At 38.6% G+C, this 24,081-nt stretch overlaps 1 protein-coding gene, 1 long non-coding RNA gene and 3 pseudogenes across 4 annotated transcripts; 2 read left to right on the plus strand and 3 right to left on the minus strand.

The window, feature by feature from the left end:
• Positions 1-24,081, minus strand: part of LOC110054725 (uncharacterized) — a 534,050-nt pseudogene that overhangs the window by 495,354 nt on the left and 14,615 nt on the right.
• Positions 3,101-10,875, plus strand: LOC149103368 (uncharacterized). 2 transcript variants are annotated; one of them, XR_016201954.1, is made up of 5 exons: positions 3,101-3,932; positions 6,400-6,705; positions 8,482-8,606; positions 9,047-9,266; positions 9,450-10,875. It is a non-coding gene; the product is annotated as an uncharacterized LOC149103368 (long non-coding RNA). The 2 variants fall into 2 exon arrangements; XR_016201953.1 differs by lacking the exon at positions 9,450-10,875 and having other exon boundaries at positions 6,582-6,705; positions 9,047-9,226.
• On the plus strand, positions 14,938-16,228 carry LOC149103369 (uncharacterized; annotated as a pseudogene).
• On the minus strand, positions 16,216-21,883 carry LOC149103370 (N-lysine methyltransferase KMT5A-like). Of its 2 annotated transcripts, none has more exons than XM_089273688.1 (4): positions 21,713-21,883; positions 18,204-18,413; positions 17,907-18,109; positions 16,216-16,568 (listed from the first exon to the last, which is right to left on the minus strand). In XM_089273688.1, exons 1-4 carry the CDS (start codon positions 21,734-21,736, stop codon positions 16,334-16,336), a joined length of 672 nt encoding a protein of 223 aa, XP_089129814.1. In that variant the 5' UTR covers positions 21,737-21,883; the 3' UTR covers positions 16,216-16,333. The 2 variants fall into 2 exon arrangements, with proteins under 2 accessions (XP_089129814.1, XP_089129813.1); XM_089273687.1 differs by lacking the exon at positions 21,713-21,883 and adding an exon at positions 19,655-21,043.
• LOC149103371 (uncharacterized) overlaps positions 23,322-24,081 on the minus strand; it is a 4,221-nt pseudogene continuing 3,461 nt past the window's right edge.

Below are 24,081 nucleotides of genomic sequence, written 5' to 3' on the forward strand. Positions count from 1 at the left end.
GTGTTTTAGATAGGGAGGAAGATTTTGACATTTGCATTTTCCCGCGAATGATTTAATGTTGAATCCTACTCAATTAACTCGGTATACAATCATACAATGATACACTAAGGCGGCTTATATTAAGGAATCTTGTATTCTGTTTTAAGCTGTCCTCAAATTCATTGGATTGACTTGTTCAATGTAATGTAATTTGGAATTTGTATTAAAGATTACAGATTAAAGATTAAATTCGCGCTTGACATTGCCTCTTTAAGGATCAATCGTAAGGATATACTAAAAAAAATTAGCATTACACGGTGTCTCGTACTACTCTTTATAACACCGAGGAATAAAAAAATGTTTCATAGTTTGAAGCATTTTTCCACAACTTTGCATTGAGGCACATGTACATTCGTCGATCCGTACATAACCAGCCTCCTAACATATGTACATCTTATTTAGTGAGCCCTTTTATTGTGTAGCATCGCTTTATAAATTTAATTCTATCCTTAGAGTTCGAAATAAAAGGGATAAGTACGTTGCAGGTCAAAGGAGATAGAAGTATTTCCAAAGAGCGAAAAGTTGGAAAAAACCGTGTTCAAATCAACCGGTGCTAAATGCCTAAAAAATAATAGGGCAAACCCAAGGAAATTGATCAGAGTTCGAAATAACGGGGAGAAGTTTCTTTCTTCGAGCTACCCTAGTAGGGATTAAGTTAAATTTGCAACTTACACTACCCGCGTTGATCAGAAGGTCCAGGTGCAATCTGCATTGATACTTCACTGAGAAATGGATTTGAGAATGGATGTCACGATGGTTTTTTTTTTCGCCTTTCGCGACCTCTTCGCGAAGAAATAGTTCAATTCCGCTGAAGTCGTTTGGATTGGTCATACCGTATTTTCTCAATTAAACGCCGGACCCCGATTTAACGCCGGCCTCGTATAAACGGCGGGTCCACGAGGCCAATTTTGAAATAAACGCCGGGGGCGTTTAATCGAGGCCCCGGCGTTTGTTCGAGGCCCCGGCGTTTATTTGCGTTCGAACCAACAATTTGATTTTTCCCTTATTAAATAGCACTACTGCGACATATTAGTACGCTATGGTGTTTTGATAATCTTAATAAACGTTCAAAAGGAAAAGTCCGGCTTAACATAACAAGAATAGTAGCTATACAACAAAATAAAACAAAATGTTCGTGTTCGTGTTGTCATTAAGTCTTATTACTGATGACGCACTTTCTTTCGTGTGTTATAGTGCTCACTGTCACTAACATTGCGAGGATCCCTCCAGCGTTTGTTTATGAGCTGTTTCAATCTTGTCATAAGTTGTCCTTTCTGAGAGGAAATCGCACATTGAATAGAAATAGGGACTTCAAGGCCGCCTTGTTCCAAGTTGCTAGCTCGGTAGGTTTCCTGTCTCACTTTAGCCGAAATTTTCCCTCCATGTTTTACAAAGAAGCAAAGAGCGGAAGAGAGTTCGATTGGATGTGTCCGACATTTATCTTCTCATTATCAGGGTCATGCACACGGTAAACAGCCATCGCACACGGATCGTACTTGTTGTTTTCTTCATGACTTACAATAAGACCTTCGCCGATCGCAATATCTTTCCAGTGTTTTTCGGCAACGTGGTACCCTCGCACACAGCAATCAAATTCAAATATTTCCTCGGTTTCTTGAGTAGCCATACGTATATTAAGGTCTTACTACAATAAGGATAGAGACCAAGTACCACCTAGCTTAGCTGTCTTAGCAGAGGAAAGCAGCAAGAGCGGATGGTTGCGTTACATGCGTGACCACACACGTGCATAAACTTGACCTGGCATTTAACATGCTTCATGGTGTAAAATAACAGTGTACCGGCACGTCAACTTTTTTCAATCGTTGTTAGGATCATGGACAACGATACTATCAACAATTCCACTGAATCTCTCAGTGGATCAAGTCAAGAAAATGATCAGAAATCGCCTCTGCAGAGAGGTGTAACTAGTGGAAAGGGAAAGAAACGACACAGTTATAGCATAAGCACAAAACTCGAAGCAATTGCTTATGCAGAAAGCAACAGCAAGGAAGCCGCCGCACGAAAATTTCGCGTGGACGCTAAGAAAATCCGAGAATAGTGCCAAAAGAAAGCGGAGTTTGAGAATGCAGCAAACCCAAGGAAAAGACTAAACGGTGGCGGGAGAAAGCCTCTTTCAACTGAGCTTGAGGAAAGAGTGCTCGAGTGGATTCACGATATGAGGGCACGAGGTCAGCGCGTTTCCAGGCGGGCAATTAGCAAGAAAGGAGAGATCATTTGGCATGAGCTTAAGTCATCGAACGAGATTGATGCCCCCGCTGGTTCTGACAACAACGCAGACATATCCCAAGAAGACTTCAAAGCAAGTAATGGCTGGGTAGTTCGCTTTATGAACAGGCATGGATTAACTTTGCGCAAACGTACCTCCCTGGCACAGCATGACCCCGGAAACCTTATTGATCGTGTCATCAGTTTTATTCTTAACGTGAGGCGCAAATTTCATGAAAAGGAGTATGCAAAGGAAAACGTAATTGCTAGGGATGAAACACCGATCTGGCTTGATATGCCTTTATATGACCATATTACGCCCATTTTGATAAATTTACACTGGTTACCAGTAAGATATAGAATTAATTTTAAAATTTTATTACTCACTTTCAAAGCCCTCTATGGCATGGCACCAAGTTACATCATTGATTTAATTCATATTAAGACTATTGCACGCTATTCGCTGCGCTCTACTGAAGGTGTTTTATTAAAGCATCCTTCGGGGAGAATGAAAAAGTCATTTGGTGACAGATCCTTCAGTGTGGCTGCGCCCACTCTGTGGAACGCTCTTCCTGTTAGCCTCCGCATGATCAAATGTATTTCCACTTTTAAGTCAAATCTTAAAACTTATCTTTTTAAATTAGCTTTTAATACTTCTTAAATATGTATATATAATAAATGATGTAGTGTTTTTTTAAAATTTTTTTAAAATTTTTAAATTTTATTGTAGATTTTTAATACTTGTATAGTTTTAGGTTATTTATTGTTGTAATGCGCTTTTGATCACCTGGTATGTTAAAAAGCGCACTATAAATCAATAAATTATTATTATTATTATTATTATTATTAGCGGAGCTCCGGCGGAGCCCCATACCCATATAAGGAAGAAAAGGAAACCCATGAATTGATTTTCTCATGGTTATCATGGCTAGCGGTATTGCTCGTGGGCGCGTACACACGACGGCGACGACGACGACGACGACGACGACGACGACGGAGTCGCGCAAGATGGCGGCCATACTCCAGCTAATAGGTTGACAGAGACATGCACCCTCAGTTGGTAGCGGGTGAATGCCATTTTTCTTGGCCGGTTTTTTTAAGAAAAATGATAGCGGAGGTTGATTTAATATTTTTAAGACAGGGTTGCGCTGAAGCAAAAGACAGAAAGCAAGAATTAACAGGCAAAGAAGTAGCGAAGAAGATCGCGAAAAAGACTGAGCGGGCCAGCGCTGGGGAAGGAGGCGAAACAGTACTGAACAACGCCGTGAATTATAGCTAGTCAAGGGCTAGAGAAAGGAGGTGAAATAATACCGAACAATGCCGTGAACCAAAGCTAACGAGGGCTATAGAAAGGAGGCGAAAGTACCCGACAAATTGATTCAGAAGACTGCCGAACTCTCCATGGCCAAGTTCAAAATTCGCGCGAACGTGATGCTGTGCAGCCGTGCAAGAAAATTCAGAAGTCACCTGATTTGGTCAGGTGATGAACAAGAGAAATCAAACGTACCCGAGTGTTTTAGAGAAATTGCAAAACAGTAAACGTAGCGGAAAGAAGTGGTTGATTCGTTGATCTATCGAAAATATCACTTCAGTTTAGTCTTCACAACTTTTGCTGCAAGTTTCTGCCTGGAAGATTTACACTGGCCGAACTGAATTGCCAACTTGCGGTAAGTGTCTTTTGTTGTTGCGTTTGCTATGAAAATTAACAAGTTTCCTCGGCGATATAAGCTTATTTTCAATTGGTATCCATTAAAAGTCTTCCTTATTTGAAGCCATGCTGTAAGAGATTTTAAAAATTGCATCGTTTTAATTTCGCTCGTCTCTAAACAATAACACGTGGGTCGCTTTGGAGGTTGCTGTAAGTTGTAAACAAATTATGTTTTCTATCGATTTTCGTCGTCAATTTAAGCTTATAACCTCACATCTAAAAATAAGCTTAACCAAAATCGTACTTGTAAACACGGCCGGGCGAATTTTGAAGTTTTCTCTGATTTAGTTAGCACTGCCGCTTCGTAGACTGCTAAAATTTGTTCTTCTGTTGTTGAAAACTGAACCAAGAAAGGTCTACAAACCATTTTAAGCCGAAGCGAACAGGATTTGCTAAATTTACTTTTGTTCCTATGTGAATATTTGCATATTGTGATTACAAAGTATGGAGATTTCCTCGTTTTGTTAGTTCAATTTATTCGGTTTGGCGAAATGCTTTTGTGAATTCCGAGGTTAAATTGGTTGAAGACTGGTAAAGCTACTGCCAATAAAATGACTGCAAAGCTAAATTAAGCCGTCGGCAAAAATACAGACTCTCAGTAATATTCAAATTTAAGTGTGAATAATTTTTAAACTTTAACACCGCAAGCTTAAACGAATTTTCTTTATCCTCTCTTTTATTCGGTCACCGTTCATTGAAAAGGGATTTGCTGTTGATACTCGAGCTCAGATGTAGTGATATGCATCTTGTGTTTATAATGTAGATTTCCTCGTTTTATTTTGTTGTCTGTCCAATTAGTTCGGTTTGGTGAAATGCTTATATAGTCCAAAATGTCGAGTAGACGATTATGCATGGCAATCCTGTCTGCAAATAAAGCTCTGCTTTGATTTTGATTGGCTATTTCATGTTATTTGTGCCATTGCTTTTGGTTGGGGGTACATGGACCCTATTTTCTTAGTAAGAGGTTATTCCCCAACACGGTATTTACACTTAATATGGAAATGTTCCAAAAAAGTGAGATAGTACTAATTAACTCGGTAAATTGAACAGTGTAATAGAAGTTCTTGCCCTGACCATTTCTCAGTAATAAGAATAACTTTTACATACATATGTACACAATTTAGTTGGAGAGAGCGCTCTCCTATCTCCACTCTCTCTCTCTCTTTGCTCTCTTCTTCACACTAATTTTTTATTTACTAACTTATTAAATGACTGTCACTGACTGTTTTCTTTGTTGTGCGTGCATACTTTTTTGCTGGTCGAAGAAAGTTTCAGTTTCTTCCTGGCTGTACAGTTTCCTTTCTCCTGTCCTGTACCAATTTGTTTGTGATATAACTTCGTGAATTCTCTATTCTCCTTAAATTTTATCTCATCAGGTTGATAGAATGCACTCTCAGAGTGTTCCATCATTGTCTTCAGTTGCTACAATTTTCTGGAAAAAAGCAATAGTTTTCTTACTTTCCTTTTACTTTGTGTTAGGACTTTTTAGCATGCCTGTAATTGGCCCATGGGCATTACGGGAGAATAATTTTCAAGTAAAGAATTACATTCGTTTTAGTGTTGAGTATTTTAAATTGTTATGAATTAGGCATTTCTTTTTATTTTTTATATTTTTTGTTTTAGTCGCACGCAATGTTTTATGGTTTTACCGAGGTATACCATGTAAATGTAAATAATGCACTGTAATTGGCCAATCAGAGTGTGCATTATATCGGCTTTAAACACAAACCACATATTATAAATGACTCATATGTAAATGATATTTTTATTACAGAGAACTGGACAGGGCAAGTACTTCTCCTTCTTTTGTGAATTTATATATTAATTCCTCTCAGTGCAGTCAAAATGTCTCAGGAACCTTCATTTCTGATAATCTATTATTTTCCACCATACCTACAGCACAGAAGCTCACCAAATCCTAACTGATAACTAACATGTGTGTATCTCTAGCCTTTGCTGTGTGCTACATGTATATTCTGTTATCCTGCCTTAACTGATAGGAAAAATTTTGGCAGAGCTGTTGCAACAGTTTCACTTAAATTGATTTCCAGTAACAGCGCTACATGTAGCACTGTTATTGAGTATGAACTTGATGGAGGATTTTAAATTTTTATTTTTTTATGATTACAGACGACAACAAAATATACATGTGTATACATCACCTGATGTTGGTGTTGGTTACAAACCGTAGTTCATAATAGTCATCCAGGCTATTACAGGTAAGGGGGAAAAGTTCAGAGAGTTTAGAACATTTCTACCCCCAGCACACCTTCTGTCTATAGGTGCAATAATTGAGAGGTTATATATATGTACGAAGAGTAATGTAAAGTTACTGTATAAACTTAGCATTAAAATCTGACTTTTGAATGCCTCCTTTGCTAAAATTAGTCATGATTTATTTGTTATCAATCCCTGTGAATTCATAGAGATTCCAGAGGCAAATTATAACCTAATGTGGAAGTCCTGTCTTCAAGTGAGGGAAAATGACACAAAAGAGTTACAATGAAAGTAAAGAGAATTGTGAATGTTGATATGGTGTACATTATACATCATGTAAAGGTATTTGGTGAGTGCCAAAGGCATAACATTTCATGTATTGCTTTTTCAGGACAAATTATATAACAGTGAGGTTTTAAAAGGTGTGATCAGAAAAATAATGAGTACATTGTCCAGGCAGCATCAGTTTATGGACGGCATATGCAGACATTAAGAGGAACTGTAAGCACTACCATGTAAGTTAGTTTTATGCTTATGACTTCTTGTTCTTGAATTTTGTGTCATTTCATCACAAGAATAGGTAATGAAAGATGCAATAGTTGTTGCAATATATTTTTGAAGGAAAACTTATAAGTCTGCCTATGCTGGATAACAGCCATATGTAAACTGAATGTGAAGCAAACAATATGTTAAATATGGGGCAACCCTAAAACCCAGAAACCGGAATCCGGAATCTGGAACCAACAACCGGAATCCAGAAACTGGAAACCAGAATCCGCAAATCAAAGAAAATAAGTTCTTCAAATACGTGAAAATTGTTTTGCTTAGCTTTTCGACTGTAAAAAGTAAGCTGCCAAGTAAAAAGGACCTCAAACTTAACCTTTTTTTGGAACAAAAATTCCCCGTCTGTTGAAATTGTGCAACCGTTATTTTTAGTGAGGGCTATGATTATGAGAATCTCAGTAAAGTGCGTCTTAATTTTATTCCAAGCACCTCGAGAGTGTCTAAAATAAGCTTGCTGGTAATTGCCATTTTGTTTAATAAGTGATCTTCAATTTACCGGAAGTATAAATTTATCCTTTATGTCTAGTACATACTGAACAAGATAGAAAATGTCATAGAGAACAGGATATCCATCAGTGGCAGCCCCCTGTACATTGACAGTCACGCCCCCCAATTTCGAAGTCCAAGGGTAACCCATCTGATCTAAATATGAAATTTGATTTTTCCAACAGATACGAGACCAATTCCAGCTTTACACAATTTCCACACTGATACTGTGACAAATCAGCATTTCATATTCTTGGCGGCCATCATATTAAAACAATTTGTAGAAATGTTGCACACTTACTTCCGTCTGCTTCTCACTTGCTGAGAGATCAGACCACATGCTGTTCAAAGATGCTAAAAGACTGCCAGAAACTCACTGCAATAGCCTATAATAGCTTGTTGTTAATGTGCTGCTCACCAGTCTTCTCAGAGCAATTTGATCTAGACAAGAACCAGGCTATCACCAGGGCCAGCTTGAACAAAAGATGGGTAACTTAGCCTATGAGCAGGCTCTCGTGTTTGAGCTGGGGGTGTGAGTGGCAAAGCCGCATGAAGGCTCTTGGTGACATGCCAATGCAGAAAAACACTAGACACCTATTTAGCCTGCTCAGACAATAGAGACAGATACTAGAGCCTGCTCGCAGGCTATGAGTAACTCTATCCACCCAAAAAATCAGTAACCCTGACTGGATAGTGGTGTACCGAATGAATAGCTTTATGCAGCTTTTGAACAACGGGGCCAGATATATAGCTAAGGGTTGTTCAGAACTAGTCAATAATTTTTTAGCAATTACAGTCTGTGGCTGAAGTAAAGCCAAGAAAATAAATAACAACAAAATGATTTTTGCTCATATTTATTTATTAGACATTGCTGAAGTGAATTATTTCTATCATCATTCATAATATCTGGATTCCAGATTCTGGATTCCAGATTCTCGATTCCGGATTTCGGTTTCCAAATTCAGTGTTTTAGGGTTGCCCCAGATGATGTATGTGCATATGTTAATCTTGAATAATCTGAAATTTCAGAGAGTTTAAAAATATCATACCATATCTGTGATGGTTCTGAGGTGGAGGGCTGTTACATGTACATGTAAAAGTCTCATGCACGATTTTTCACTCGTTATGATTCAGGTGCAAATAGTTTCTGTATCTGTTGATGTGCAACAATCTACACCAATATTTCAACCTAATAATGTACAGTGTATATTAATTAACCAAATTATGCTGTTTGTTTTTAGTTGGCCAGTGCTACATAGTAATGTGATGTTGAAGTGCACAAATTTACAAACATGCCCAGTGTCAACTTGTCAAATACATGTATATGAACTGGCCAGACAGTGTAGATTACAAAATTCTCTGTAAGGTAAGATGTTTCTTAAACATTATTTTGTAATTAATGATTTCTCAGACATTGTTTTCTTCAAGAAAAGATTCATACCCCACATGGAGGTTTTTTCTCTATTAGAGCTCTTGATTCCTGATACTTTAATTTGGAATTTCTTAAGACTGGCCGTGAATGGGTGTTGGGTGTGAATATCTTCTGGAACTGCACATTCATTCATTGAGTAAGCAAGAACATCAGTATTTATCGTGACAAACTCTGATTTTCTTCTGGAAGCTGAACTCATATACAGTTGTACAGTTATATGTACAACCAAACAGCCTGGATGACCCTGTGATTGGGACTGTGCACATTGTTGTAACCCTCAATGTTCCAGTTGCTTGTTTGAAGCAGATTGCATTTGCTCTCGAAAGCAAGTGGCGAAGTTCATAACAGTTATGTAAGTTTGCTTTGTATCTCAGGGCAGAGCCTGCCACAGTGAAAGTTGGAGTACCAACCCCTAGCATTTGATTCACTACTAACACTCAGTAAACAGCTAACAATGAAGTACACTGTATATCAAAGAAAGGAATTACATGCCTGTTCCTGTCAGTCAATATATGAACAGGTTACAGATGGGGAGCCTGTATTAAAACATCAAAGATTTTCAAAGCAACCATGGCCTGGTGAGATATTTCTGAGGTAATATAAATTTAAGGTCCTTATGATTGCTTATAGGCATTGATTTTTATTGTAAACAATATCTTACTGAGTGTATTTTTCTTGTGTGCTAATTGTTGGAGAACACAGAGGTCACTGTTATGACAGAGATATTAATTTGTGAAAAGTTCTATAATGCTTTGTTTGGTTTCTCTGTATTTACAGACAACTTGATGGGATTATAAATTCTGCACCACGTTCATTGAATAAACTGACTTGGAGGTTCAGTTCTGCAACCCATCCTGTTTGTAGTAATATCATAGCTGCAACATTGTGACAGATACACTGCATTACATTATTAAGAAACACATATTAACTAATTATTTTTAAGTGCCTGTTAATTTAATCAGTTTTTCTTAGAGATAATTTACTCATGGTTTATTTAAATAATTGGCTTTTTGGCTTTAAAATGATATTTATTGAGCTTTTAAATCAATTTTGTGATAATCTGCATTGGACATGGCATAAATTGATATTTTGCCAACACGAAATGGAGAACTGGTCTTAAGCAAAGTTGCAGGATTAGCATTTTTGTAGACAGAAAGGGTTGAGAAATTTGTGACATTCTACAGACAGCCTTGCCATTCGCAATGTCCGATAAGGTTAATTTGTTCCATTCTGTTGTAGAAATAGTGTTCTCTAATTTATAAATTATTTCAATCTGTTGTTTAAACGATTGCCTTATAACCCCTTGCCTGGCTTTGGTGCATGTAGGATATTGATGTATTTTTTATCCATTTTGCTGTAAATTATCTTAATTGATGTGTCAATCAAAACATATCTTGGATATGCTGGGCTCTTCTGACAAATGTACCTATGCCTCATAACTTTTGAGTGCATTTGGTTGTGTAGTGCAGACAAAATACATGTACATAATATAACTTCCTCTTAGCTCACCGATAATTCTTGGTATAATTTAATCATAGCAAAATTAATTAATGGAATCCAATAACAGCTCTTGTAGTCCACAATGCCAGTCGGAAAAAAGAACAAATCACATTGAAATTGAATAATAAAATTATTATTAGAAGCCTATGCAAGTATTCATGATCAGCAAAAGAAAAATATCGTAATTACCATTCATGCGAGGGTGATTTTGCTTATTGCAAACCCTTCCAGCAGGAGGAGACTCCATACAATAGTGAAGATGGCTAAATGTATCTTTGGGGACAAGTTAGAAAACAAAACTTTCCAACTTTTCACATATGTATACTGTTTTGGTATTTTTGTGAGATTTCATTTGGTAGAGATTCAGGGACTGAGTATATTGTAACCACTGCATTTCAATCAGTCCCCACAACAAAAAATGTGTAAACTTCTTTTGTGCGGGAGTCCCCATGTTAACTAAGGAAGAATATAATGATTAATAACAATGCCTTGTCTTTCTGAATAAGGAAGGAAAGAACAAGAAATGCCACCAAAAAGCACAGAAGACAGTTCTGTTATGTGATCAAGATTTTTGGTGGCTTCCAAGAAATCCCTGAAATCATGGCTCTATATTTCATAATCACACCATCTTACACCTCGATCTGCTGATGTAATACTAGTTCCGGCTGAAACTATTAAATCATTCGCAATTTACCTCATACAAGTTGGATTATTCTCATTAGTAACAACATTCCGAAAAATAACTGAGGAGCTCCGCTTTTAGGCTGGCCTAAATCTATATATTATGCCAAGCTCTACTACTGTGAATGAGGCTGGGGCATCGAGTGTCACCATAAGGTCAACTGGACATGAAAAAGATAGAGTAACTGTTTGCCTAGCGGCTAAGGCAAACGGGCAAAAACTAAAGCCATTCATCGTCTTCAGAGGTGGAAAAAGAGATGTAAAGAGGATGAATGAAGACAGACGTTTATCTGGAAAGTGCGTCATCCGCTCCTCGGCCAATGGGTGGATGAATGAAAGCCTGACGATCGAATGGGTGCAGTATGTTGTAGGCCGCCTATCATTTGCTCCGAGACTTCTTGTCTGGGACAGATACAAATGCCATATGACGAATGGAGTAAAAGAAGCCCTTCGGCAGGCTGGTGTCGATTCAGCGTTGGTACCTGGTGGCTGCACAAAATATATCCAGGCTCCCGACGTGTCATGGAACAAGCCTTTTAAGGATCTGTGCCAAATAGCGTACGATGACTGGATGGCAGAAACAGAACATGAAGTAACCCCGGCTGGTCCAATAAAGGCAACTTCACGCCGCAGCTGTATCGAGAGCCTGCCAAATGACGTAATCAAGAAGAGTTTTGAAGCGTGTGCTGTCTCATTGCCCATAAACGGATCAGAGGATGACAAAATCCATTGTTTTAAGGCAGACGGCCCACTTAGCAATGGAAGGCAGGAGTTTACAGAAAGGGCCGCAGCATTTTTTTACTGCACTGCAACATGCTGCTCCTGTTGATGAAAACGATCCGTTCGCGGATTTAGAGCCAGACATCTGTGAAGAAGAAGTTGACGAGTTTGTTGTTTATGACGATTAAGGTACATTAAAAATCGTAAATGCGGACGCTTAACTGATAGTATCGAGAACGATGGCGACATTGCCGTTTATACGGAACTTAAAACTTTGTATCCATACTTGCTCCTATTTATTTTACATATTTTTGTTCTGTTCAGTGCCACATGTCCTGATTGTAACATACATGTGCTGTTTATAATGCTGTATCTTTTAGCAATAATCATCCTCCAAGACTCAGGGACAGTTTACCGAATGGAAAAGTTTTCGGAGGATGGGTGAATAAATCAATCTGAAAAAAATGACAGAATATTGCACTTCATAAATAAACGCCGGGCCCCGATTAAACGCCGACTTCAAATAAACGCTGGGTCCACGAGGCCAATTTTGAAATAAACGCCGGGGGCGTTTAAATGAGAAAATACGGTTTTCCATTGCAGCCCTGCAGCATCTAATGGGGTGGGGGTTTTCCAGCTGCTCGTATATTTTCTTACGATAAAGCGGTGTTTTTGGCAAAGTTCTGAATTGGCGATTATCGGTATCTTTTAGTCACCGTTAGGAAAGGCAGGGAGTTTATTGTTTTTATATAACAAAGGACCTGTAAGTGGTTTTACTTTTTTTTTAGGTGGGGCAGTAAAAACTTAGAATTTCAAAAGGTACAACCGTGTGCATTTACATTACAAGCTAACATTTTCCGATAAAATCACTCCTTCATATGTCCCATCTAAATTTCGTTTTTCGGCCTTTTACCTGGTGCCGCGAGTTAACCTTTATCTAATGCGTTAACTTGTACCCGGCCAACAGCGTTGTTTTGGCTAGCACGCCTTCAAAACGTTCCGCGACAGTATGTTCTTTTCATCCTTAGTTAGCACGTACACTCTTTTTTAAAAGAATATTGTTTTTCAGGCTCAGGCTGAGTATTCTTAATAGTTTTCTGTTTATTTTAGGCTGACAAAATTCTTGTGAATATTCCTAGATTAGATAAAGGAATACAAAGTCGACTTTGCCGATAAAACGCCAGATTTAGTCGATCTAATCTTTTCCCCTCTTCCTAGGGAATTCAGCATTAAGTTGATATTCTATTCCATTTAAAAATCATTAGTACTGGAACAAAAAGATAGTATATTTCGGCATAGTATCTTTAACCCCCAGGGATCGTATTTGTGCTTGTAGTATTAACAACGAAATGGCAAGGTGCCTGCCGGGTACACTCTTTCTCTTTAGAATATCGAGGCTGAACTTTGCGAAATTTTAAGAATATTTTAAGCATAAACCCGAGGCTGCGATTTTGAAGCATGGCTCTGTTCTGTCACACTATAATATCTATATTCTAAGAATATTCACAACAATATTTTCAATATTTTCCTACAATCGGCAGAAAGACAAGAACAAAACCTCGTTCCCAGGGTCTCTCATCTTACCGCCCCCTAGAGCGAGCGAAGAGAGACCCTGGTTGGGTCTGGTCACGTGTCTCCCAGAATCTGGGAGATGACAATTAAATTATTGAAGGGATGGGCGGCCTAGTAGGAATTTTGTCCATACTTAGCCTCCGAGAGTTCGGGAAGTGTTGTCATCAAAGTAAACCAAGGATGATAAGATGTTCTGCGGCAATGTCCGGTGGTAATATTCTGCAAACGCCAAGGAAAACTTATCCTTCATCTGATAGCGGAAATCCAAGTCGCTGATGGTTGTATGGTTCAGTGAAGGACATTACATATTGTAAAAATCTCCTCACAAAGACGAATGGAGAATTACACACCGCAGCCGAGGCTGTGTATGGAAGATGTTTGACTCATCTTTACCTCAGAATGAAGTGTAGGTCTTGTCACCGGCGATTAAATAATTTTAGACAATTCAGGGCCTTTTAAATGATCACTGAAAGCCAAAGTCACTTCGAAAGGAGCGAAAGAGTGAAAAGATTTATTGAAGTTTCACCGCGCCGTCGGCGCCCCGAACTTTGCAGAGCGCGAAGGGTATAACTACAACGAACTCGTCGCGGTATGCATTTCGCCGTTGTTGCTGATAAAATGGATTTATCTTCGAACGAAAGGAGGCTAGAAAAAGAAAAACATAATTTTTATTGTGTCGTTAATAAATTAGTGTACGTGACGCCAACGGTTCGAGAGAATTGTGCACATTTTCATTTAATTTTCGATCTCTCGACCTTTCTTTGCTTCAAGCGTGTTTCCGAGGGGTATTTTTTGTGCCGTGCTATTAGAAGAAATGGAAATTATAAGTAGAGCGGAGTCGTTTGATTATGTTACAGCATATTTTTAGAGGTCGTAGGTCTGCATGGTTAACAGCACGTTGCTTCTCAGAGTTTGACACCTCTGCAATTTGCCATGCCGTGCTTATACTTTGTTTAGGTTCGTTTCTATTGCAAGATATGTTTTAAGGCTCTACGTACTGGCTCTCAAGGGACAAAGATTAAAATATTCCGTGAACATATTGCTTACTTGCATTCTATATTGTGACACCGCAGGTGACGCCGGGCCCGGCTATTTGATTAGAGCTGTTTGCAAGCACAGTGCGTTGTACGAATATCATATTTATCTTCGTCCAGCTTTCCTTCATCAGAGACTGCCGTAGCTTTACTTTGAGAAAGCTATACGTTTTCCTAGAGACGTTCTTATGTTTTTTGCATCAATTTGATCGACTGCATTCAAAAGGAGGAACAACAATTACTACGGGATGAAATTGCGCTGCTCGACGTCCACAGTTGAAATATGAGTGACTTTCCATAAATCCAATGGGTAAGACGGCAACACTAAATTGCCTCGAGACAGACTTACTTAACCTTTAGGTAACCGTTGGAACAGATATTATTCGAAATTTCAGCCTAAAAGCTAAGTATTGATAAACGCCGCGGGTAATGTGGCAGTCGCAGCGCGCGACAAAGCTCAACGCGACAAACTGCTGATTACAGAGGACCCCTCCCTGATGTTCTCAATTGTCAAAGTGGCACGTGACCAGACCCAACCAGGGTCTCTCTTCGCTCGCTCCAGGGGGCGGTAAGATGAGAGACCCTGGGAACGAGGTTGACAAGAACATTCAGCCAGGAAAAAAGAAAAAAAAAACAATATTCTTATAAAAAAAAGGAGGGTAATGTCCCGTGTTTAATACGTGTTTGCACAGGTCGAGCAATCTTTATTTGTTTTTGTTGACGTTTGAATCCCTCATTATGAGGTTTCGCTGTATTTAAAATTGAAAGAGTTTTATATTAGTCAATTTTTTCCTTTATCTCATGAGCTCACTTGTTTTGTTTATCCTACCAGCTAAGCTAAGTATCCACTCCGCACTATAATTATAAATTGTACAAAAGAATTGACGTCTCCGGAAAGAGATCATTCAATTGCATAAACGTGACCCATTGACCTTCCAAGTGTCAACACTCTAATACGTCCTTATAGACGTCACCCAGAATCAGTACGTGTCTTAGTGAAGCAACTCCCAACAACTTCCAACGTAGATTAAGTAAAACGTTTTACCGCGAAGAATCGTGAACTTTCTTCACTGAAAATGCAAATCACGTAGTCGAACGAATAAATAGATACATAAACGCACTCTAAAAGCAATGACAATCCACAAACTTAAAAATATGTTCCCAAAAGCACTCGTCTTGCAACTTGATTATAACAAGACTTTGCCCTGTCCAAAGATCTCAGCACAAGATAGCCACTATTCGAGGAAAGTAAGAACCAATCTTCTCGGAATATACTGTGCAAATGAAGAAGCTATTCACTGCTTCCTCTACGATGACAGTGTTGGTGGAGCAGGACCGAACGAGATAATATCTTTGTTGAACAATCTACTCGAAAAAATGGAAACAAACATGGCAGATTTGATCAGCTAACAATCTGGTGTGATAACTCTCCGGGCCAATTTAAAGAATGCTTCTTGATTTTTTAACTCGATTACCTGGTGAAAAAGGGACAGTTTCTGAGAATAGATCTCAAGTTTCTTTTAGAGGGACATTCGTACTCGATATGCGACAGGCGATTTGGCTGTATTCAGAAGTTTTTTCACACAGTAGAGAGGGTTGAGTTACCACAAGAATGGGCAACTTTGCTGAAAAACAGTCCTTTAAAAAGTATCGAGGTACACTGGGCAACTTTAACTTTAACTTTCCAGGAGTGAGGATCTAGATAAGGAGAAATTTGAAGTCAGAAGGTTAGCGTGGCTAAATTTTGGTTATGGAGAAGTCGCAGATTTCGAGGGGAAATTGGAACTTGTACACCATCCTGAGACTGTGCTTATACGGTTTAATATTGACACTAAAGAGAAGCCAAGAATGGTTTCGTTCTACAAAAGAAAGCAAATGACGGAATTGAATTCCGATTTACTCGTACCTGCAAGACATGAACAGAGGCCTGTAAATAATCAAGTGAAAAATGACTGTTTAAAGTTAGCGCGAAATTATTTATCTGAACGCGCACAAGCTTTTTATGTCTCACTAGCTTGTGAAGAAGACTCTTCAGATGATGAAAGTTAATAACTTTTATTATACTTTTTCTACCGAGGATGTTCACTTTATCCACAAACTTGAATAAATACACAATACGTTTTTATACATGTATTTGTACCACTAGAACTGAAGTTACTGGCCATGGGGAAGGGTCTGGCTATTGGAATACAACACCCACTCTTTGTCATTGTAGTCCCATAGTAACTCTACTGTTTCTGGGATGTCATGGAGGGCGACAAGAAAAACCCTTGGATTTCTTGAGTTTTTGTTGGCGATGAAGGGCCTTACATTAGCGTTTTTTCGCGAGTGATTCAATGTTGCACCCCACGGTAATTCGCCCCTCACATTGCCTCTATATGGATCAATCCTAAATATAAATACAAAAAAGAGAACATTACACAGTGTTTCGCACTACTCTTTATAAAATGAGGAACAGAAAAACATTTCATTGTTTGATGCAGGTTTCAACAACGTAGCACTGAAGTACATGTACATACGTATATCCGTACCTAACAAGCCTCCCAACAGATATGCATCTTATTCAGTGAGCCCTTTTTAGAGTGTAGTATCGCTTTCTAAATTTATGTTTACGAGACTTGTAGCTCTTTTGGCGAACACTTAGCACAAAGGGCAAGCAAAGATGCAAATTACGAATTAAACGTACCAAGTGCCAGCGTTTTCAAGTGCCACTTGATTTATGGGACTCTCGAACAAGGAAATGTATCGCTTATGTCGGGAAGCGCCGTGAAATGTCACTCGTGCTTCATCAGTTAATGTTGCGTCATGTTAAAACAAAATCCGTAGAATTTCATCAAGTAACAGGAACGTACTATCGCAAACTTTGATTCAAATTAATTTCATTTTAAGCAGGAGCGTATAAGAAGGAAAGTTTCTTCAATTTTACATTGAAAATTCGACCATCGGACTGATATGATACTGCGAACTAATATAGCAGTGCGTGATGAAGTAGAAACAGTTTACCGTATCTGACTAGCTTTCCTGACGAATCACTGTAACACGGTCTACGCATGAAGAGCTCACCCATATGGCAGCAACATAGATTTAAGCTAGAACGAAGAATTGTCTCATATTTTGAGTACCTTTTTTAACGAATTTCCGTCTTTTATTTCGTAAAAAGATCTCATTCCTACCAAGTTCTAGATCTTATAACGTTTTTTACTCCCCGAAAGTAACGATCCCTCGAAAGTAACCACACTCCGAAAGTACGAAGCTCCAAAGACTGCTAATTCCGAAGGTAACGTCGATCGTTACTTTCGCAAGTTTACGGTATCATACCACAATGCTTCGTAAAAGATTTATGCAACGTTTTCTTTCCTTTAACGATGACTTCGCACCGTTTTACGCGCACGGTTAAGGGCTACAAAAATCCGTTTAATTGTTCTCCCACGATACAAATTAAACAATGTGAAATGTCTGAACTTCTTTTACGCGTTACTCGTACAACTGCTTCTAATGAGTACAGCTGGACAACAATAAGAACACTTAGAAATGAGAGCGTGACTGGTGAGTAAAAACGGAAAAACAACTCCTTATTAGCTTGCATCTTGAGTCCTCATTTACAGTGTGTCATGTAAATGCTGTACGTATTTTACAATTTGCCCCTGAATTTTCACTATAGTATACATAGTAAGTTATAAAACAAATCTCAAAACACGCTTATGTACACACTTATAATAGCACTCACGCAATCTGGCGACCCGCACTCTCGAAAACCATGAGGGCGCAAACTGTCCTTTCCTCTCGGTAGATCTCCTCACGCCTCTTAGCTTCTTCCAAAGTCAGCACTTCTCCTTCATATTCACATATGACCTCGCACTTTTTAATGTCCCGCGAGGCGAAGGGGCATTTTCCCGCTTTTCTTACCGGGTCACTAGGCACATCGTGGAGCTTTAGAAATAACCATAATGTTCAGCATTCTGGCGACAGGTTAAATTTCCAAAAAGATAACATGAGTTAGCTGATAATATGCATAACTGCTTACCTCAATTGGTGGAGCAGGTTTGGGGTTGAGGGACATATAATGCTGAACTCTTTCAGCCATTATACGCCCCCCAAATTCAACGGCTGGCTCTCTCTTTGGACGCTGTAGGGCTATCCCCGTATACCCTCGAATGTTTCCACCATCTTCGGTAGTTGACGCTATTGGCCATAGCCTCTGCTGGCCATATACAAGAACCGCTTTCTTAAATTGCTGATAAACACAAGGTAAAAAACATACAATGTTTAAATGCTGATAATGGTTCGCTCAATTAACATTCATTTTTTCTTGATTGCTATCATTCTTAACGACTTAGGAAATTGAGTTAAAATCGGGCCTACAATTACACAGGGCGGACATATACCTTAAACCGTGGAACTACTTGTACAAAGGACGAAGTACGTCATCCGTAACGATCAGCTACAGTTGGACTCTGCTATTTCGAACTCTCTGATGAAAAGAAACCCCCAACGTTTAGCTTATTTCTAGTTAGTCATAGCTCCTAGTATCAACTAGACGCTTTGCTGCGTGTACCCAGGCAGTCGTTATACTGAGAAGCACTAGCTATATTGCAATTGAGCTAAATGTTCTGCATTTGAAGTTGTACGAAATGCAATCGAATTGATGTGCTTAAGCTATTCTGCTTTTTATTGCATTTCTTGGAATCGATTAATAGCTTATTACTCGTTTGCAGGTCTTTAGGGTGTGAAATGAGTCAAGGTGTTTATATCAGCCTATAAACGTTTCAGTCTATTTTCCTTAGCCTTAATCGTTGATATTTGCCTTTCTCAAGCAAGCGAGACAGTTTGAATTTCATAGATATGGCGGTGCGTGACATAGACCTACGAACGCGTTTGTCGAAATCATTTTAAGCCCATTCAGAAGTTAAAGTTTTAAGAAAAGTGCTTATGTAAATGCTTGTTTGTTCAGTACAGATAATCAGTCGCCTAGATAGCCAAAGTAAGTTCCAGATGTTTACACTATTTTCCGGCCGCAATATTGGCGTACTGCGGAGGTACCTCAACGTGGCGGCTCCATACTGGTCTCTGTAAATTTGTGCAAAATATTTCGACGAATATTTGAGCTTGGGAAGACGCACAGACTTAAAAATTAGAGGAGTGTCATCGTTATTAATCTCCTATAATATCACAATTTCTTGATTTAATCCACTAAATGGTTTTCGAATAAATTTTTTATTGCGTCAGGATTGCGTGACAGTGCAAGCCAAGAATTGTTTTGCTGGGGTCAACATACATTGGTTTCTTTCAGCTTAAATGTACAATAATTCGCTACATGAGTTTCACTCTTGTAAAGACACACAACTCTGTTACGAGAAAATAACGAGAGAATATCGTTTAGTTCGAGATTTTATCTTCATTATACTTTACGAAGTTTCTCAGAGCGTTTTACTTAGGTGTACTCGAACAGATACATTCGTAAACAAATTCTCTAACCTTTCTACTCTTGTTGCTCAGACGTTCTTGAGTTCGTGCTGGGATTCTGCTTGTTTCACGATCACATCTAAAAATACGATGACGCTTCTGAAGATGCATTTTATCAAGTTGAAGATTTGATAGCCCCGGTCGATGGTTCCTTTGGTATAAAATGATTCTTGATAAATTCACTCAAAATGTTCGCCCTTAAATTGGTCTCTCGTAAGGCTTGCAGACCGACCCGTTCCGAAAACGCTTAACGTCCTTTAGTGGTGGTCTACCTCGAACAATGTGTTCGTTTGTATGTGAATTCATCGCCCTAGAAATCATGGAATCCGTGCTAACGTTCCACGACGACAACTTCTGTAAATTCCATGTGCTGTACGCATGCACAAATGACGCATGCGCTTTAGAGGCCAGACGGCGATTTGTGACTGAACGTGGGAAGAAAAAAAAAAAAAAAAAAAAAACGGAGCCGAAATTTAAACCCAGGCCTCACTACCTGGGTAATAATATGTAAATAATAACCAGTCAAAAATAGTTCGTAACGCTTGTAATAAACATTTTCGTAAATCTTTCTCGCAGTAGTTGGATAGTAAGCTTATTGTATATTAGTGGTATAATATAAAATAGATCGATGTGCGGGTTCATGCTGTTATTGTATTTAAGTTTCTAACTCAATTATTTTTAATTATAAAGTGTAGATGTAAGACAACTCATTTGACTTTTTGAAGCGCTTAAGGTAATTCCTCTGAAATAAAAGTGACAATAGATTTTTGTTCAAACTTTGTCCACTGAATATTTGTCATATGATAACTTCAATTTTGAAATAAAAAAGGGGGGTGCCCATGCTCATTAAGGAGCAGTGAGGCACTGAAAATGCGCCATTTTGGCATTATTTAATGCTTATTTTAAGAACGCATTCCCAGTAATTGTAACATCTTTGTAAGCCCGGACTCATAAGAACACGCATTAAACTACAGTCAATACATTGTGTCGGACACAAATAAACGTTTAAGTTTGATTCAGACAGAAAGCTAAATCCTTGATTAAAAATTTGAACCAAATTTCTTGACGTAGTTACCGACTGCAAAATAGAAAAGACCACAGTGTATCTGCTATTTTTCTTATTTACTCAATTTTCAGCAATAGAAATTAGATCAGACTTTTCTCACGCAAAGTTTATGATTAGTCGATTACAACGACTGGAAAAAAAATTGGGGTGCCCATGCTCGTTGGTGAGCTAGAGCCATTTTTCAACTGACAGAGCTCAACATCAAGGCAAATCCGTCATGTTTTCAATATGCACGTGCACAAGCGCGCGCTAATGACGCCATAAATTATGCGCAGTAAGGATGCGCAATGCAAATGTGAGGAATGACCTTAATTTGCGTTAGCTAACCATCTGCAATATCAGCTCGTTTTGTGTGCGATATCGCAGCGTGTTCAAATGAAGAGAGGATTATTATTGGAGCATGTACACACAACTTATAAACAACAAAAGGTGATATCATGGTGAAATGAAGACCGAATCGTACCAAAAATAGTTACAACTTTAGGCTCGACAAAAATAAGGCCACCATAAATCGTCTGTGTAAACGGGCTTTAAATGAGCCTAAAGTTGAGGAGGTAATTGATAATTGGTAATTCTTTATTTATCGTGACAACTCCGCTTAGCTAAAAAGCTACTTTGCAGGAAGAACATTAAGGTAAAAGATTAAAGTACGATCACATTAGTTTTTCAGCGGTGATCTGATATATGTTTCAATGTTGATATAGTTTTCAATTGTATCATTGCAGTTGGAAATAAAAGGGATTGGTACGTCGCAGGTCAAGGGACACAAAAATCAATTCCAAAGAGCGGAAAGTTTGAAGTAACCGAGTTCGAATTAACCGTTGCTAAATGCCTAAAATAACACCAGGGCAGACCCAAGGGAAACAGATTACAGTTCGAAAAAATGGGAAGCACAGTTTTTTTTTTTTTCGGGTTTGCCTGGTAGGGATTAAGTTAAATTTGTAGGGTCCAACGGTAGTCACAATAGTTTAATGTAATCGGGTTCCAAGAATTTTAATACTTACCCTGTAAAAACTTCCCTTTTTCATGAGATACTGAGTTTGCCCGCGCGTACTGTCCTCTTCTGTCCACAATGAGACGACCCTGCAATATTCCTTAAAAGTTTCTTCAGAAGAAACAAAACTTGTCTCTTCTGCCAAAGCAACAGATTTAAGGATAAACTCTTGTAAGAACGGACATTTTGCTGCTCGTTTTTGTTAAAGCACAACTCTTCTAACGTTCGCAAATTTGGGCGGCATTTTTGCAGTGCTCCTACAGGTGTTTGTGAGCTGACGATCAAAGCGTTTCATTTATAGGTACTGAGATTTACCCATAAAAATCGTAGGAAACAACTGGTGCTGGCTGATTAGCCAATCAGAAACGCGAATCATGAATTTCACTAGTGAAGAAAAATCAGCAACTGAACCGAAACAATGAATTTTCACTAGTGATACTAGTAAAGATGCATACATGCCGTTGGTCTATCGTAGGGTGTTTTTTAGCCCAGAGAACAATAATTGCTATTTACTAAACTATAAACAACAAATCAAATTGCTGGAAAGCTACTCGAGGAAAACGATTTAATGCTTCGAGGACGGTAGAAGATTTCTGTATGGGATGAGGCCGGGGTGGGGTGGGAGAGGGGGGTTGTTTGCGCAACCTTGGCCAAAGTGGACGAAGCAATCAAAATGTACTTATTGACTGTCTGAGGCGTTTATTTAGGATAGTAGCAGCTTTATGGACCTATGAAACATTCAGTGAAAACATTGACCTGTAAGCTTTCTTTTTTTTAAAATGTTTTTTCCTGTTCGGTGTTTACCATACGAAGTAACATCAGAACTCGTGCAAAAAAGAATTCAAAGGCGACGCGTCAGGAGACATATCTAGCAAAACCCGTGAGAGCGCTCTCCGCTATTGTCACCTTCTAAAAGCAACTCAATTGGATCATTTCTAATTTTGAATTTCTTTGACTTTATTGTTCAGCTTCGATGGAACCACCTACGTTTACAAGTCGTTTTGTTTAATTTTTAATCTTGAAATATCCAAGTACCGATAAAATAAACAAATTACTAACGCAGCTGTTTCTAAATTGCTGTGAAGTTGCACACGGAAAGTCTCTATAAACATAAAGAGGAGAGCATTTTATTACTGGAATGTTAGTTACAATTCTTAACTTTGATTCCTGTAAACTGGAGGTATATTTCGTGACAAGGTCAATCAGTTGCCTTCGCCTCGTATTTCGTTGACGGCCCGTCAGGATTTTTCAGCTAAATTAATCTTATCAGGCTTCATCATAATTCAAACTCCGTCAGCAAATAAACGTGTCTACACACTTAGCCTAGTAAGTGTATAACAGCGAGGGTACTTGTACAACAGCGAAGTACATGCGTATAGATAATTTGTCTGCGTAAATATTCCGCGAGGTTGAAGATATTACAACCCGGCAAAGGTACCGACTTAGTGATGTCAGTCGAATGTGGGTCCTGCTAAATTTCTCAACTTCAGAAAGATTGTATCTATATTTAACACATTTTGGGATTTGGGTTTGAAGTTGAATGCATCAGTCTCTAATGATCAAGCTACAATAAATCAAAAACAGGAACAAGAAGTCCATTTCAATATAATTTTTATTCATTAAATGGCCTGTTGAACTTCTGTAGCGAGAATAGTTACATCGTATTTTAAGGAAGCGATTCTAGCCTCGCTTTCTCTTAAGTGAGACTGGCGTTGAGTTCTCAGCCGACAAATTTCATCTTCGGACCTTTGCCGCCAAGTTTTCCTCAATTGTTCCTTCAATTTATTGGAATTATTGTCGCAAATTTGACAGGTATCTTGTCTCGCTTTTCTAAAACTAAGCATTTCCTTCAATTCACTGTTAGATATGTTTCTGAATGACGAAAAACTTAAAACTGGACCTTTATTGTTTCGTCTTAAACTGGTTGTCTTTAAATCTGGGTTTTCGTTAAAGAACTCCGACCATATTTGACGCATGGACACTTTTGAGTCAAAATACTTCTTAGCATTGGTTCGTGACTTCCGGTAGTGGGATTCGCTTGCCTCGTATGACTATGAGCAAATAAAGTTTATCACCATGTTTTTCGCAAGGGGCAAAAATTTTCTTGGCGTTCTCTGGCCCCTCTGGTCGGGTTCTACGGAAGGATTATCCAGATGAATTTTTTTTCAGCAACACTTGTATCTTGCTTGATGACAATCCATAGCATTTTCTAAATGCGGTCCGACATACCTTTCCCAGTGGTGGTATGGTCTAATTTACCCTCCGTTTTCCTCCTACGGTTACTCTTATTTCCATGAGCTTGGAAAAGAGGTAATTCTGTTCATTGTATGGTTTTTGATAAACCGTGTTTCTTTGAGCTCGTATGATAATTCTTTATTT

The sequence above is a fragment of the Orbicella faveolata genome, unplaced genomic scaffold (genome assembly GCF_042242905.1).
Source record: "Orbicella faveolata isolate gen_17 unplaced genomic scaffold, um_ofav_v1 contig_35, whole genome shotgun sequence".
NCBI classification, from domain to species: domain Eukaryota; kingdom Metazoa; phylum Cnidaria; class Anthozoa; order Scleractinia; family Merulinidae; genus Orbicella; species Orbicella faveolata.

Bases quoted from the DNA above. Each gene is read 5' to 3' on its own strand.
- LOC149103370 (XM_089273687.1), bottom strand. From the start codon at position 19,753: ATGCATCTTCAGAAGCGTCATCGTATTTTTAGATGTGATCGTGAAACA. The intron at 18,414-19,654 runs GTTAGAGAATTT...TGTGTTTATCAG, and splicing joins TGAGCAACAAGAGTAGAAAG to CAATTTAAGAAAGCGGTTCT. The intron at 18,110-18,203 runs GTAAGCAGTTAT...TTATTTCTAAAG, and splicing joins AACCTGCTCCACCAATTGAG to CTCCACGATGTGCCTAGTGA.